Source organism: Mobula hypostoma, chromosome 23 (assembly GCF_963921235.1).
Source record: "Mobula hypostoma chromosome 23, sMobHyp1.1, whole genome shotgun sequence".
NCBI lineage: Eukaryota > Metazoa > Chordata > Chondrichthyes > Myliobatiformes > Myliobatidae > Mobula > Mobula hypostoma.
This window is the reverse complement of record NC_086119.1, coordinates 9512110-9527947: the sequence shown is the minus strand read 5'-3', so window position 1 is coordinate 9527947 and position 15838 is coordinate 9512110. Positions and strand designations below refer to the sequence as shown.

Sequence of the window (15838 nt, the reverse complement as noted above, 5' to 3'; positions counted from 1 at the left end):
AATGACCAACACAACCTGAGGGTGGGCTGGCTAGCATGCCTGCAACTTACTGACGCTAACCCGTGCATCTTTAGGAGTGTTGGAGGACACTGGAACACCTAGAGAAAACCCACAAGGTCACAGGGAGAAATACAAACTCCTGACGGACAACGACGAAAAATTGAACCCAATCTCAGTTAAAATGTAGATCTTGTATCTTGATTTATGAGCTGTGAACTATGAAGACAGAATGAGTAGAATTGTCCCCGTACATATTGGAGTTTAGAAGAATGAGAATCATCCAGGTTAAACATAAAATTCTGAGTGATCGCTTGGGTATATCCTAAAAGGCAATATTCTCAGGCTAGAGAATTTAGATCCAGGGCAATATTTGAATGGTCCAAAATGACTGATGGATGGTGGGGTGGAGATATGTCTTTACCAAAGGAGGTATAAGGTGCTCCTTCCCTCCACTAGCCTGCAGGTCACCCTTGGGCAAGGTGTAGCACTTGCTTATTCCCCCTGACCAGAGTCATGGGAGCAGGTGGTAGATGGTTGTATGAGCATCTGGTGCATATCACAAGTCCTGGTTATGCCACCACTGATGCCAGGCAGACAGTCTCTGAAGAGTATTGATCATGGCTGGGGTCACCCGTCTTGTAAAGACACTGCCCAGAAGAAGGCAATGGCAAACAACTTCCGTCAAAAATTTGCCAAGAATAATCATGGTCAATAGACCATGATCACCCACATCATATGTCACAGCACATGATGATGATGATCAAATGTCAGATGGAAGGAATACTTTCCCCTCAAGGTGTGAATTCTCAACCCAGAGAGCTGTGCGTGCCTTAGATCAAGAGATATTTGGGCACTTAGAGAATTAAGGGTTTTGGTGTTTTAGTAGAGCGTGGTGTAGAATCAGCTGTGATCTCATTGAAGGATTGTATGGCCAATTGTTTCCTAATGTTCAAACCCATCTGAAAATCAACTGGTCAGACTAGAAATAAAATTTCAAAAAAACTACTTGGTGCTTGGTCCAGTCCAATCTTGGCCTATTAGTTGCGGTGGGAGTACATCACCATATCTCACAGTATCTCATTACCAAGCTCCAGACAGAATTCAGTCGCAGATTGTGCAGTTTCCTCATTGGGAAGCTGGGGTCTACAGCCACGTGCACCCAATAAGCCACAGAGACTTTTGGAATATCTAGGGTTTATCTGTAAGCTGGATAGGGGAAGGGGAGTAGCACAGCCAGCCCACCTTTCAAACCTATTGTGAAAATCTTGTCCTGCCAGCTAAATCATGCGGCAAATATAGTCATCTGTCAAAGTTGTCAATGGCTTGAAATATTATTAATGTTAGCAATGATCAGAAATAATACAATGACCAGAAGTTATTACATTTAAAAATTATGGGATTCAACAAAAACCATGTACTGTTGACAATTAGTACTCCATGTGGAAGTTACTTCATGATGAGTAGGGTATTACAGGTGGTCCCCAACCTTTTGTGCACCGCAGACCGGTTTAATACCGATATTATTCTTGCGGACCTCGTGTGCGTTCAAGTTCAACAGTGGGCGTGACAGGGAATGAGGAAAGGTGCAGCTGACTCATATTGGTTCATATCGCCAAATCATATCGTTTCCTCGCGGCCTGGTAGCACATGCTCACGGCCCGGTGGTGGGGACCACTGGGATATTAGAATTGAGTCATGAATGTAGTCCGTTTTTTCCTTTGATAACATGTTAAGTTCCAAAGTTACAGCTGACTTGCGTGTTATTTGGGGACATCTTACTGCCTGTTACACGTGCTGGTGTTTAGGGCAGCGATGAAGGTTCTCCAACTCTCTCTGTCATGAGCCACTCAGATAGGTTCTTTGTTGCTGTTTCTGTAACAATTTTGTTTGACCAGTCAAGATTGTTAGCCCTGAGCTGAACCCCCAAACCTGGAGGACCAATGGACCACTCTTGGTCAGGCCTCTACCCTTTGACTTAAGTTTGGCATGGGTGAACCTATAAAGAGCCAGAGCCAAAACTAAAGCTTTGACTCTGGCCAGCACATCTCTCTGGAGATGCAAACCTCCAAACCATGACAATGTTGTGGACCTCTTGGAGGTATTTGGGGCAAGGTTGACAGTTATATAAGTGTCAATATTTCCCTACAAAATACCAGCCATTACCTTTGTTATTTAGTTCTCACTGAATCAGTACTGAAGAAACATTAATTTGGAGCAACTGATTTGGATTTGTTTCATTGTTCCACACAAGTTTGTCCTTCTTCATCTAACCCCATCTTCAGTTTCTTTTACTCCTTTCTCTCTTGTGTACTTATTTAAGTTTTTTCTAAAAATGCCTCTATGATATTATTCTTAACCTCTCCGTATGATAACAAGTTCCATATTCTCTTCACTCTTTGGTTAAGGATGTTCCTCTGAATTCCTGGTAGGCTTTATTAGAGATTGAAGTTTCTCTCCGTTGAGGTGTGAAACTTAGACAGGGATAGCATCTGTTGCTGAGGCCCTGATGTTTTAGACCAAAGGACCATAAGTCAGTCACAGGAGCAGAATTAGGTCATTCAGCCATTTGAATCTGGTCTGCCAATTGATCATGGCTTATTAATTTCCCCTCTCAACACCATTCTCCTGTCTGCTGCCCATAACTTTTGGCCCCTTATTAATCAAGACCTATCAACCTGTGCTTTAAATATGATGAGGCCACTCTCAGGTGGAGGAACAGCACTTCACATTCTGTCTGAATCGCCTCCAAGCTGACAGCATGAACGTTGATTTCTCTAGATTCCAGTAATTTCTATCCCCTCCCCTTCTCTCTTTCTTTTCATTCCCCATTCTAATTCTTCTCTCACTCTTCTTCCCCTCACCTGCCTATCACCACCCTCTTGTGACCTTTTTCTTTCCCTTTCTTCCATGGTCCAGTACTCTTCCCTATCAGATTCCTTCTTCAGCCCTTGACTTCTTCCGTCTATCACTTCCCAGCTTCACACTTCATCCCCCCTCCTCCACCCTTCTATCTTACCACTCTCCTGGTCTTGCCTATCACCTGTTGGATTGCACTCCTTTCCCTCTCCTCACCTTCTTATTCTGGCTTCTTCCCCTTCCTCTGCAGTCCTGATGAATATTCTTAAAAGATTCTTCAGAGAGAGTGTTTTGTGTCTAATTCTGTTTGCCTCATTTCTAGAAGGATGTGGAAACTTTGGAAAAGGTGTGGAAACTTTGGAAAAGGTGTGGAAATGGTTTCAGAATTCAAAGTAAATTGATTATTTAAGTAGGTATATGTCACCACGTATAACCTGAGATTTATTTTTATGTGGGCATTTACAGTAGTTATGAAGAAACACAATGGAATCAATGAAAAACTGCACACAAAGACTGACAAACAACTAATGTACATAAGACAAACTGCAATTACTAGAAAAACAAATAATAATAAATAGTAATGAATACTATTGAGAATATGAGCTGTGGAGTCCTTGAAAGTGACTTCATAGGTTGTGGAATCAGTTCAGTGCTGAGGTGTGAAGTTATCCATACTGGTTCAGGAGTCTTGATAGTTGTAGAGTAATTACTGTTCCTGAACCTGGTGGTGTGGGACCTAAGGCTTCTGTACCTTCTTCCTGATTGTAGCAGCAAGAAGAGAGCATAGACTGAATGGTCATCTTTGATGATGGATGCTGCTTTTTTTGCGGCAGTGCTCCTTGTAGATATGCCCAGTAGTGGGGAGGGCTTTTCCTCTGGTGGACAAGGCTGTATCCACCACCTTTTGTAGGCTTTTCCATTCTTGGGCATTGGTGTTTCCCTACCAGGCTGTGATGCAATCTGTCAGGATACTCTCCACTGTGCATTTGTTGAGATTGTCAAAGTTTTAGATGACATGCTGAATCTGTGCAAGCTGTAAGAAAGACTTGCCTTCTTTGTAAAGGCTTACATGTGCTGGTCCCAGGACAAATCATCTGAAATGCTAATGCCAAGGAGTATAAAGTTAATGCCCTTTTCCATCTCTGATCCCCTGATGAGGACTGACTCATGGGCCTCTGGCTTCCTCATCCTGTCGTCAACAATCAACTCTGGTTTTGCTGATGTTGCGAGGTGGTTGTTTTGGTACCACTCAACCAGATTTTCAGTCTTCCTCCTATATGCTGACTCGCCACCACCTTTGATTTGGCCAACAAAATTCAGCAAGTTTGAATATGGCACTGGAGCTGTACTTAGCTTTATGGTCATAAGTGTCAAGTGAGGAGACACCACATTCTTGTGTACTGATGGTGATTGTGGAGGAGATGTTGTTGCAGTCCGAACTGACTGAGGTCTGCAAGTGAGGAAATCGAGGATCCAATTGCACAAGGAGCTATTGAGGCCTAGGTCTTGGGACTTAATTAGTTTTGAGGGGATGGTAGTGTTTGAGATTTACCCAGGGTATTGCCTGGATTAGAGGGTATAATTTTAAAGGAGAGGTTGGACAAAATTGGATTGCTTTCTGTAGAGCATTGGAGGCTGAAGAGACCTGACAAATTTGAGAGGCCTAGACAGGGTTGGCAGACAAAATCTTTTTCTCCAGGGTAGACCTGTCACTCTAGACAACATGCATTTGGTGAGGGGAGAATGTTTAAGAGAGATGTGCTGGCATGTTTTTTTTAAATACAGAGAGTGGTGGGTGCCTGGAACAGACTGTGGAAGCAGGTACAATAATTTTGATTGAGGCTTTCTGACAGTCACATAAATATGCTGGGTATAGAGTGATATGGATCATGTGCAAGCAGAGGAGATTTATTTTAATTTGGCATCATGTTCAGTGCAGACACTGTTGGCTGAAGGGCCTGTTTCTTTAGCATGCTATGTTTCCTGTCAGCTGAGAATGCTGGCATAAATGGTGGAAAGAATATACTGCCCATCCATCATCTGCTCAGTCAAGCACCTCCTGCCCCACCTGTGGCAGAGTCTGCACATCCCACACTAACCTCATTAGCCACTTAAGAAGCCAGAAAGCCACTGCAGAAGAAAGTAATTCTGACCCCGAGGGACTGCCTAATCAAAAATTAGGGATTGTCTTATTATCTATGACCTCATCCTCATGGAAACATTTATTATTGGTCCATCCTATCAAACCTATTGATTTTCCTGAAGATTTCTATCACGCTTGCCTCTGCTTTCTCTTCTGTGGAGACTGTTCATCTTTCCTGATTTAATGAAAGGTCATCAACCTGATACTGTTTCTCCACTGACCTGCCAAGTATTTCCAGCAATTCTTTTGAAAGTACATCCTTTCTCTACTGTTACTGCACTTGGTTTGCATTCTTGCCAGAGCTTTTATAGCCTTTCCTTAATGAGACCAAAATTATTAAAACATAGAACATCAAACAATACGTTACGTACAGGCCCTTCGGCCCACAATGTTGTACTGACTTTTTAACTTACTCAAAGATTTATTCATTTATTTATCGAGATGCAGCGCAGAATAGGCCCTAATGGCCCTTTGAGCTATGCAACCCACAATCCCCCAAATTAACCCTAGTCTAATCACGGGACAACTTATAATGACCAATGAACCTACCAACCGGTAGGTCTTTGGACTGTGGGAGGAAACCGGAGCACCCGGAGGAAACCCATGAGTCACGGGGAGAATGTACAAACTTCTTACGGGCCACAGCGTGAATTGAACCTGGGTCACCTGTACTGTAAAGCATTGGGCTAACCACTACGCTACCGTGCCGCCCATCAATCTAACCCTACCCTCCTACTCAACCATCCATTTTTCCATCATCATCTATGTGTCTATCTGAGAGATTCTTAAATACCGCTAATATACCTCGGTGGGAGGAGAGAGAAGCAGCGCGTTACGTGTGCGCAGCCCTCCGGTGAAAAATGATATTGTATCCGTTAAATAGGGGCCGTGGACAATTCTGATTTGATGGAGAAGGGACGTGAAAGCACAGAGGAACATCTGGAAAAATTTCTGAAACGCTCGTTCGCTGCTGTCGTTACTGCGTGGTCGGGAATCTTCTGGAGGGAGGGCCTCAAAATCCCCGGCTTTGCCTGCTGTTGGCGACCGAGATGGAGGTCAAATCACTCTGATAGAGATGGCGCTCAGTACTTGGTGTCAGAGAGCTGATCAGAGCTCGAAATTTTCGGATGACTCAAAAGAGTCGGACTGTGGTCGGGTATGGCAGGGAGAGTTTTTCTTCCTTCTCCCGTCTGCGTAAGATGTGGGACATTTGAGAGACTTTGAACTTTTACTGTGCTCATGGACTTCTTCATCAAGTTATGGCATTGTTGCACTGTTGTAACTATATGTTATAATTATGTGATTTTGTTAGTTTTTTTCTGTCTTGGTCTGTCCTGTGTTTTGTGATATCACACCAGAGGAAGTATTGTATCATTTCTTAATGCATGCATTACTAAATGACAATAAAAGAGGACTGCGTGTCCTCATAATCATATCTGCCTCCACCACTACCCCTGGCAGGGATTCCACACACTCTTCCCCCAATCACCTTAAGATTATAAGCCCTTATATTTGCCACATTAGCCCTGGGAAAAAGTTTCTGGCTGTCCACTTGATCTGTGCCTCTTATCTTGTCCACCTCTGTCAAGTCACCTCTGATCCTCCTTTGTTCCAAAGAGAAAAGCTCTAGCTTGCTCAACTTATCTTCATAAGACACATCCTCTCGTCCAAGCAGCATCCTAGTAAATCTCCTCTGCACCCTCCCTAAAGCTTCCGATATTGAAGTGACCAGAACTGAACATAATACTCCCAAGTGTGGGTGTAAGCAGGGTTTTATAGAACTGTAACAGCACCTTGCGGCTCTTGAACTCAATCCCCCAACTAATGAGGGCCAACACACCACATGCCTTAACCACCCTATTCGTGGTCCTCTTGTCGCCTTTTCCAGATTTCATACATTTAATGCAACTTTCCCATCCCATCACTTCAGAAGTGGGTTCTGTTGTATATTTTGGTTTTGTTGTGGATTTTTGACCTTCCTCTCTCCCCCAGCTGAGTGGTTGAAGCTATAGCTTCTGAGGCTGCAGGGTGCTGGTTCAGGCCTGACAGCAGGGCCAGAGCACACCATCTTGAACACTGAGGGGTGCTGAATTCCCGCAGAGGTGGTGAGTTATTGAAACAAGGCTTTGTCTGCCTCCTCAGGTCTGCATAAAGGTGACTGCATGCCAATACTTGGAAGAGGCCCAGTAGATGGGGAAGGGATGAGGGAAAGAAGTCATTTGTGACATTTGTTGGATTTGCAAAGTGCAAATTGACAAGTGTCCATTTATTTATAATAGGAAAGAACATTAATGACATGATTTTCAATGTGTTATTATTGGTAATACTTGGTGAGATTACCCCTGTGGAATTTAGCCCAGCTTATCAGTGTTGGTCTGGTGAACAAGGTGAGTACACTTTGTTCCTTACCCCTGCCTCTTCTGAACACCTCATCTTCCTCTTGATCCAGTTGCGCATCAGGCTCCTTTCTCAACTTTCTTTTTTAAAAAAAAACTTTGGAAAAACAAATGATTTTAAAAGAACACTGTTTTATTTATAATACTCTGGATTGGAGGCTCTGCAAAATCTTAGTGTCTTTTGACAGCTAAGGTGTAAAATTGATGTGTTGAGATCAACAATGACAGGATTTGCAGCGATGAATGTGCACAGTGAGGAGGGATGAAAATCGGATAGTTGCAAGTCTGTTGTGTACATGAGGTGCAAAAACCATACTCAGAAAAGGAAATGTAGCACACACACACACACACACACACACACATATCTCTCTTGCACACGCTTCTTTCTGGCACGCCCCTCCCTTGAGCTTGCTCCTCCCTCGTGCACGCCCCTCTCTTACACACACACCCACGCAGCACTACACACACTCTCACACACACCTCTGTCTCACATTCACGTGAGCAAACACACACACACATACACCCCCCACACCTTCCCTCCCCTCTCTTTCTCTGTCACTCCAACACACATGCTTCTCTCGCTCGCTCTCTCACACACACACTAATACATCCTCTCTTTCTTGCTCACGTGCATGTGCGCGTGTGCACACACACACACACACACACCTTCTCTCTTTCACTCACACATATACAGCTTACACTCTCTCTCACTCAAACACACACCTCTCTCTCACACACCTCTTTCTCACACCCCCCTCTCTCTGACTCTCTCTCACACACACACAAACACACACACACACACACACGCACGCGCGTGTGCGATACGTACAGCCCTTTCTCACTCAATCTCTCTCACACTCACACACACACATCTCTCTTGCACACGCTTCTTTCTGGCACGCCCCTCCCTTGAGCACACTCCTCCCTCGTGCACGCCCCTCTCTTATACACACACCCACACAGCACTACACACACTCTCACACACACCTCTCTCACATTTGCGTGAGAAAACACACACACACACACACACACACACGCACACTCTCTCTCTCTCTCTCTCTCCTACTTGAATGATGTTGCAGCTGTTTTTAATTCAAGTGTTCTAATATTCCAAACTCTCTAGCTTTCTTCAGTCTGTTGTTGCTAGTACAATCTTCTGTGCAGTGGTGTGCTGGGGCAATGGCATCAAAATGGGTGATGCCAACAGGCTCAATAATCTGATTAGAAAGGTGGCTCTGTTATACAAGTCAAACTGGACACACTGGAGGCTGTGGTAGAGCAAATAACCCAACAAAAAAATCCTGGCAATTCTGGATAAAGTTTCTCACCCTCTGCAGGCCACCTTGGCTGAACAGAGGAGCATTTTCAGTAATAAGACTAAGACAACTGCACTGCTCCAAAGAGCACTTTATGAGGTCATTCTTACCCTTGGCTGTTAGGCTCTATAATGAGTCGGAGAAATGATGCCCCTTCCTGTTGGACTGTTTGAGGTAACTTAATTATTTTATTCTTTCTTACTTCTCTTCTAATATTTGTATATTTGTATATCTGCACTGGTAATGCTACTCTGACACCATAATTTCCTTTGGAATCAATAAAGTATCTATCTATCTATCTTTCAGTGCAAACAATTGTGTGATTTAAATGTGTATTTTAGGGCAGTAGTTGTCAGTGTCTGACTGCATCACTTTATATGAATGGGTTACTATCCCTGTAAGATAGGTAAGCCAAGGTCTGTGTGTCTCATTGCACTTTATTTCTGCACCAAGGGACATGTTGCAATCTGTTTTCACAGGAGTGTGAGTAGGAAGCTGTGTTCGCACTGCCTTGTAGCTGGAGCACGGCTTGGCTCAGCTGGTCGCACAGTCAACTCTGAGTCAGACTGAACGAATGCACCGTCTAACAGTGACACTGCTTTGTATTGATGCTGAAGATCCCTTGACACAGCTCAGTGAAGAATGGCCAGTCTTGGCCAGTACTTCTACTGCACCACCACTCCATCCAATCTCTGCCTTTATGTGTGTATTGCTCCACTCATATTAGTATCGAAGAATGAGAGACAGAGGGAGAGGGAGAAATAGAGAGAAGGTGGAACCATAGAATCAGAATCAGGTTTATCACTGACATAATTATTACTGACAATCGGTTTATTATCACTGACATATGTTGTGAAAATTGTTTTGTGGCAGCAGTACATGCAATACATAAATATAAATTATAATGAGAAAAATATTTTATACGTAATATAAAATTGAATAAGTAGTGCAAAAAGAGAGTGAAAATAGTGAGGTAGTATTCAGGGTTTCATATATGATAGCAGGGGAGAAGAAGCTATTTCTAAAACGTTGAGTGTGTGTCTTCATGCTCCTGTACTGCCTCTCTGCTGGTAGTAAGAGAAGAGGGCATGTCTGGGGTGGTGGGAGTTCTTAATGATGGATACTGCCTATTTAAAACTTTTCCTTTTGTAAGATGTCCTCAATATTCAGGAGCTAGTGCTCATGATGGAGCTGGCTGAGTTTACAAACCTCTGCATTGGCCCCGCCATACCAGATGGTGATGTAAGTTAGAATGCTCTCCACAGTACATCTGTAGAAATTTACTAGGGTTATACTTCGGCTGAAGCTGTCCATGCCAAACAGGATGCCTATCCAAGATAGTCTCATTAGTCCGTGATCAGACAATATCCCTCCAAACCAGGAGTTCCCAACCTTCTTTATGCCATTGACCAATGCCATTAACTGAGGGGTCCGTGGGCCCCAGATTGGGAACTCATGCTCTAAACTCTGTTTATCCATGTACTCGTCTAATTGCCTTTCAGATATTGTATTCATACCCATCTCTACTACTTTCTCTGGTAGGTCATTCTATATTCAAACATCGTAATCGTATCCACCTCTGCTACTTCCTCTGGTAGGCCATCCTATGTACCCACCATGCTGTGTGTGAAATGGTTTCTCCTCAGGTTGCTTTTGAAGCATTCCTCTCTCACCTTAAGGCTACTGTATGTCTACTGGTTCTAGACCCTTCTTCCAGTCATCGACACACTAGGGAGAAATGGCCAATTAACCTTTCAATCCACATGCCTTCAGGATGTGGGAGGAAACTGAAGCATCAGGAGGAAACCCAAACAGAAGGAAAACTTGCCAACTCCACACAGACTGCAATGGACATCAGGATCGAACCTGGGTCAGTGGAACAATGGAGCCCGACGTACTGCACCATTTTGACCTGTGGGTTGTCAGTGTTCCTTACACGTCTTGGGTGCTGAAAAGGGCAAAGCAGTGGCTCGGAGGTAGCATTTTTTTTTGAGTCAAGTTCTGGTTCAAATTCCACCCCAGAGATTCAGCACTTACCTAACTTCCTAACACCTGACCAAAGGGAATGACCTCACTAGAGTTGCTGTCCATTGTCCCCTACCTGCCACCTTGGAAAGATGAAAAAGATCCCGTAGCCCTAATCGAAAAATAGCGGAGTTCCAGCCGTTGTTTCTCTCTCAAGTAGCATCATGGGTGTTGAGTGATGAAAAGGTCAAAACCGCGTGCTCATGGCTCAGAGATATTCATACACTCTTAGAACATCAGGAAATCCCAAAACACTTTAAAGGGAAAGAAGTCTCAACGAATAGTTGTCAGTGACGTGATGCAGAATGCTCTAGAGTGTACAGCAAGCTCCCACAATTCAAACTGGATGATCTGATTTTCTTGTGGCCATACGCTAGTGAGAACTCTTCATATAAGCTTTTTTAACAAGGCTGTGGAGTGTATTATGTCTGGAAGGCAGATGTGGTTTATTGTCTCATGGATGTCATCTCTACAGTGCTAAACTTCCTCATCAGTGACATTGGGATTGCCAGCCTGGCTCTCGTTAGAGGACTGTATAGATACTTGAGTGGGAGAGAGGAGCGGGATTTGTGTGTTTTGCTGTGGTTATTTTGTTGCTTGTTGTATTTTAGGAGCTTGATCACAAGCCTTTGGCTTAGCACTTTCTATTGAGTGGCACAACTGAGTGAAGCACACTCAGAGACCTCTGAGGGAAATAATTGCATTGTGTCTGTGCATGAGACGATAAGGAACAGCCTGTCTTCCAGTGATCTGACCAACATTTCTCCCCACCACCAGCTCATTCAGGTTGTCTGTATACAAAATTGCTGCTCCATTTTATACTTTCCTCCTTCATAGTGATCATGAAATGGGAAAGGTAAAAAAAATTCACATATATGTCACCATGTGTAATGGTGTATGTTGGGCACTGAGCGGTGATTAGGCTATTGTGATTAACATTTAGGATGGGACAATCTGACTGGACAGGACTGGGCGTTCTGAGAGCAGACAGGACTGGGCAGTCTGCGAGCGGAGGGGATTAGACAGGACTGGGCGTTCTGAGAGCGGACAGGACTGGGCGGTCTGAGAGCGGAGGGGGCCGTGCAGAGGGGACCGGGTGGTCTGCGAACGGAGGGGACCGGGCGGTCTGAGAGCGGAGGGGACCGGGCGGTCTGAGACCGGAGGGGACCGGGCGGTCTGAGACCGGAGGAGACCGGGCTGTCTGAGACCGGAGGAGACCGGGCGGTCTGAGACCGGAGGGGACCGGGCGGTCTGAGACTGGAGGGGACCGGGCTGTCTGAGAGCGGAGGGGACTGGGCTGTCTGAGAGCGGAAGGGACGGGGCGGTCTGAGAGCGGAAGGGACTGGGTGGTCTGAGAACGGATGGGCCTGGGCGGTCTGTGTGTGGACACAGAATGCAGTTGCTGTCTTTGGTGGACTCACACACCAAGGAACATAGAGCGTTAGAGCAGCATCTTTTTGGGGTTGGGGCAATATCTGCCACAATATTCCCAGCTGAGACTAAGCTAAGATTATCTTTATTTGTCACGTTAACTTTGAAACATACAGTGAAATTCATTGTTGCATCAATGACTAATATAGTCTGAAGATGTACTTGGTGGGCAGCCTGCAAGTGTTGCCACGCTTCGGGTGACAACATAGCATGCCCACAACTCACTAACCCCGAACTGTACCTCTTTTGAAATGTGGGAGGAAACCAGACCATCCAGAGGATACGCTCATGATCATGGAGAAAACATACAAACTCCTTACAACAGTGGTGGGAATTTAACTCCAATCTTCTGATCGCTGGTGCTGTAAAGCATTGTGCTGACCGCTATGCTGCCGTGGCTGATCATTTAAAGGTTGTATAAAATTTCAGAGGTCTCTGTATAGGAGTATTGCTACCCCTCAGGAGTGATGGAAGTTGTGAATGTTGCAGAGAGGAGTGCTGGAAATACTTAGCAGGTCAGATGGAATCGTGGAGAGTTGACATTTCAAACGGATGACCTTGATGGTGCTTGAAAAAGTTAGAAACCATTTAGAGAAACCTGAAATTGGGCAAAGACGGGGGAGGTCTCGGATAGGGTTCATATATTATGACAGCTAAGTACCATCTTTGATTTGGACCATCATCTGTCTTGTACAGGAGCCTTAGATCTCACACCTCCAGGTTCAGGAACAATTATTAGCCTCAACCATCAGGCTCCTAAACTAGAGGGGATAACTTCACTCACCTCAACAGTGAATTGATTACTGAACACAACCTATAGACTTACTTTCAAGGACTTTACAACTCATGTTCTCAGTATTGTTTATCTATTTATTGTGTTTTTTTTTGTATTTGCACAGTTGTATTCTTTTGCACATCGGTTGTTTGTCAGTCTTTGTGTGGAGTTTTTCATTGATTCCATTGTATTTCTTTATTTTCCTGTAAATGCTGGCAAGAAAATGAATCTTTGGAGTAGTATATGGTGACGTATGTGTACTTTGATAATAAATTTACTTTGTACGTTGTAATTAGCATTTTCCATTGACATGCTGAGTATTTCCAGTATCCATGGTGCTTGCTTTTGTACAGAAGGAAGTGAAATGCTCATGATGTGTAGCCAGGATGAATACACCAGAACTCCTAACTGCATCTATTAGGGCATTTATTGTGAGACTGATTATGCCACAGGCTGAGATTTAAACGTAAGGACTGTAAGCTTGAGTTTTCATCAATACACAACAAAGTTGTTTGTTAAACATTTGGAGCTGATTCAGGAGAGTTGATAAAAATTAGCAGTAACTATTTGATTTTTCTTCTTCCTTTTGGATTAGGCCCCCATCGAAGGGTAGCAAATCAGATACCTGAAGAAATCCTGAATGACAAAGAGCTGCAGGAGGCGATCCGGGTGCTGCCCAGTAATTATAACTTTGAGATTTACAAGACGGTCTGGAGAATAAAGCAAGCAGAAGCTAAGAGAGGTATTAGTGGTTTCTCTTCTCCAAATGGTGCTGTTTATAAACACAGGAAATGTGAAGACGTGAATGTTCCAGCACTTTCCTGGCCAGCCTCCCATCTTTCATCCTATCCAAACTCTGCTGTCTGTTTTAACTCACTCCAAGTCCTCATATCTGTGCTGCCTCTGGCTCTGACAATGCCTTTTTGGTGCTGCATTGGCTTCTGACCCCTCTGCCAAGCCTCAACTTGCACCAGCTCCTTCCCTGAAATGTTTCACAGGCCTAGGAACCTTCTAGAATCCTCTTCTGGTATCCGTTATGTCCTCAGTTTGAAAGATTTCACCATTGCTGACTCCAGAGTTTAGAATTTCTCATCCTTACCTCTAGCCATAGTAGTGCGATCACTTGAGTCAAGTATGGTTGTCTGTTGGTGGGTCATCATATCCTGGTGCACTGTGGACAAGAGAAAGTGGTGGCCCTTCATTCTTCCTTTCCCTGAGATGCTGCTTAGACCCAGCACTTATCCTAAGCTTTTGTTCATCTGTGCTGATTTCTCTCTCCGTGGCCCAGTGCCAAATTTTAGTTTGATAGAGCTCTTGCAAAGTGTTTTGGCAAGTTTCAGTAATTGGAAGTGCTATATACATACTGGTAGTTGTAAATGTGGTATGTAGGATAAAAGATAGAGCACTAAGTTTGCTTCCCTGGTTTTGCTGAGATGAGTCAGAATGAAATATTGACTTGGCCTCTGTTCTTGGCCTCTCCTTGTGGATTAGAGGAATGATTTCAACCAACAAGGATTCCAGTGTTTCTTGGAAGTCCTGGCTGTCTGGATTAGGCTTCTACTTTCTGTCAATTTGCAGAACAACCCTTGGTGATGTTTACTTGAAGAGCATTTGACACTTGGAGTGAGTCTGAGGGTACCTTAGTTCTTTTGGGACATAGAATTCTAAAGGTGACAGCAAGTCCAAGGGGAAAGCTGTAGCAGTGGGGAAAGCTGCAGGGCTGGAGTGGGGTGAGTAGAGAGACTGATACCTTTCCTTCAGGGTGTGGCAGAAGAGAAACCTCAGCCGGGTGGTCGTTTATCTCTCTCTGTAGTAAACTGGAATGAATATGTTGAATGCAGAGTTCATTCCTTTGTGTTTTTTCTCATTGTAGTCAGACTCAATCAGATTTACGATCACTGACATATTCAAAGTTCAAAGTAAATTTAGTGTTAAAGTGCATCTATGTCACCATATACAACCCTGGCATTCATTTGCTTGTGGGCAAACTCAGTAAATCCCAATGATAGACCGCACCCAACAGAGTGGACAAACAACCAATTGTGCAAATACGCAAAAAAAAAGAGATAATATAATAAATAAATAAGCAATAAATATCGAGAACAGGAGATTAGGAGTCCTTGAAAATGAGTCCATAGTTTGTGGGAACATTTTAGTGATGGGGAAGGTGAAGTTGAGTGAAATTATTCCCACTGGTTCAAGGCCTGATGGCTGAGGAATAATAACTATTCCTGAACCTAGTGGTGAGAGTCCTGAAGCTCTTTCATCTTCCGGATGGCAACAGCGAGAAGAGAGCGTGACCAGGATGGTGGAGGTCCTTGATGATGAATGCTGCTTTCCTGTGACAGTGCTGCATATGATGTGCTCAGTGGTAGGGAGGGCTTTATTCATGACGAACTGGATCATATCCACTACTTTTTGTAGGACTTTCCATTCGAGGGCACTGGTGTTCCATACAAGGTTGTGATGCAGTCAGTTAATATACACTCCACCACATATTTTTATAGAAAGTGTGTCAAAGTTTTGGATGTCATTTTGAATCTTTGTAAACTTCTAAGAAAGTAGAAACGCTGCCTGGCTTTCTTTGTGATTGCACTTACGTGCTGGGCCCAGGACAGGTCCTCTGAAATGATAACACCGAGGAATTCAAAGTTGCTGACCATCTCTATCTCTAATTCCCCAAAGAGGACTGGCTCGCGGACCTCTGATTTCCTCCTCCTGAAGTCGATGACCAGCTCCTTGGTCTTGCTGACATTGAGAGAGAGATTCTTATTGTGGCACCTCTCAGCTAGATTTTCAGTCTCCCTCCTATATACTGATTCATCACCACCCCTGACTCGGCCAATGACAGTGGTGTCGTCAGCAAACTTAAATATGGTATTGGAGCTGTGCCCAG

The 15838-nt window shown here is 44.1% G+C and overlaps 1 protein-coding gene across 2 annotated transcripts in view; it reads left to right on the top strand.

The window, feature by feature from the left end:
* The window catches only part of dph1 (diphthamide biosynthesis 1), an 831546-nt gene that overhangs the window by 12914 nt on the left and 802794 nt on the right, over positions 1 to 15838 (top strand). Inside the window, exon 2 of one of the 2 annotated variants that reach the window (XM_063031914.1) lies at positions 13538 to 13684. The exons of the other annotated variant lie outside the window; for it this stretch is intronic. Within the exon in view, the coding sequence (XP_062887984.1) occupies positions 13538 to 13684 (147 nt within the window). The remainder of the gene's footprint in view (positions 1 to 13537; positions 13685 to 15838) is intronic. 2 annotated transcript variants of the gene reach the window in all.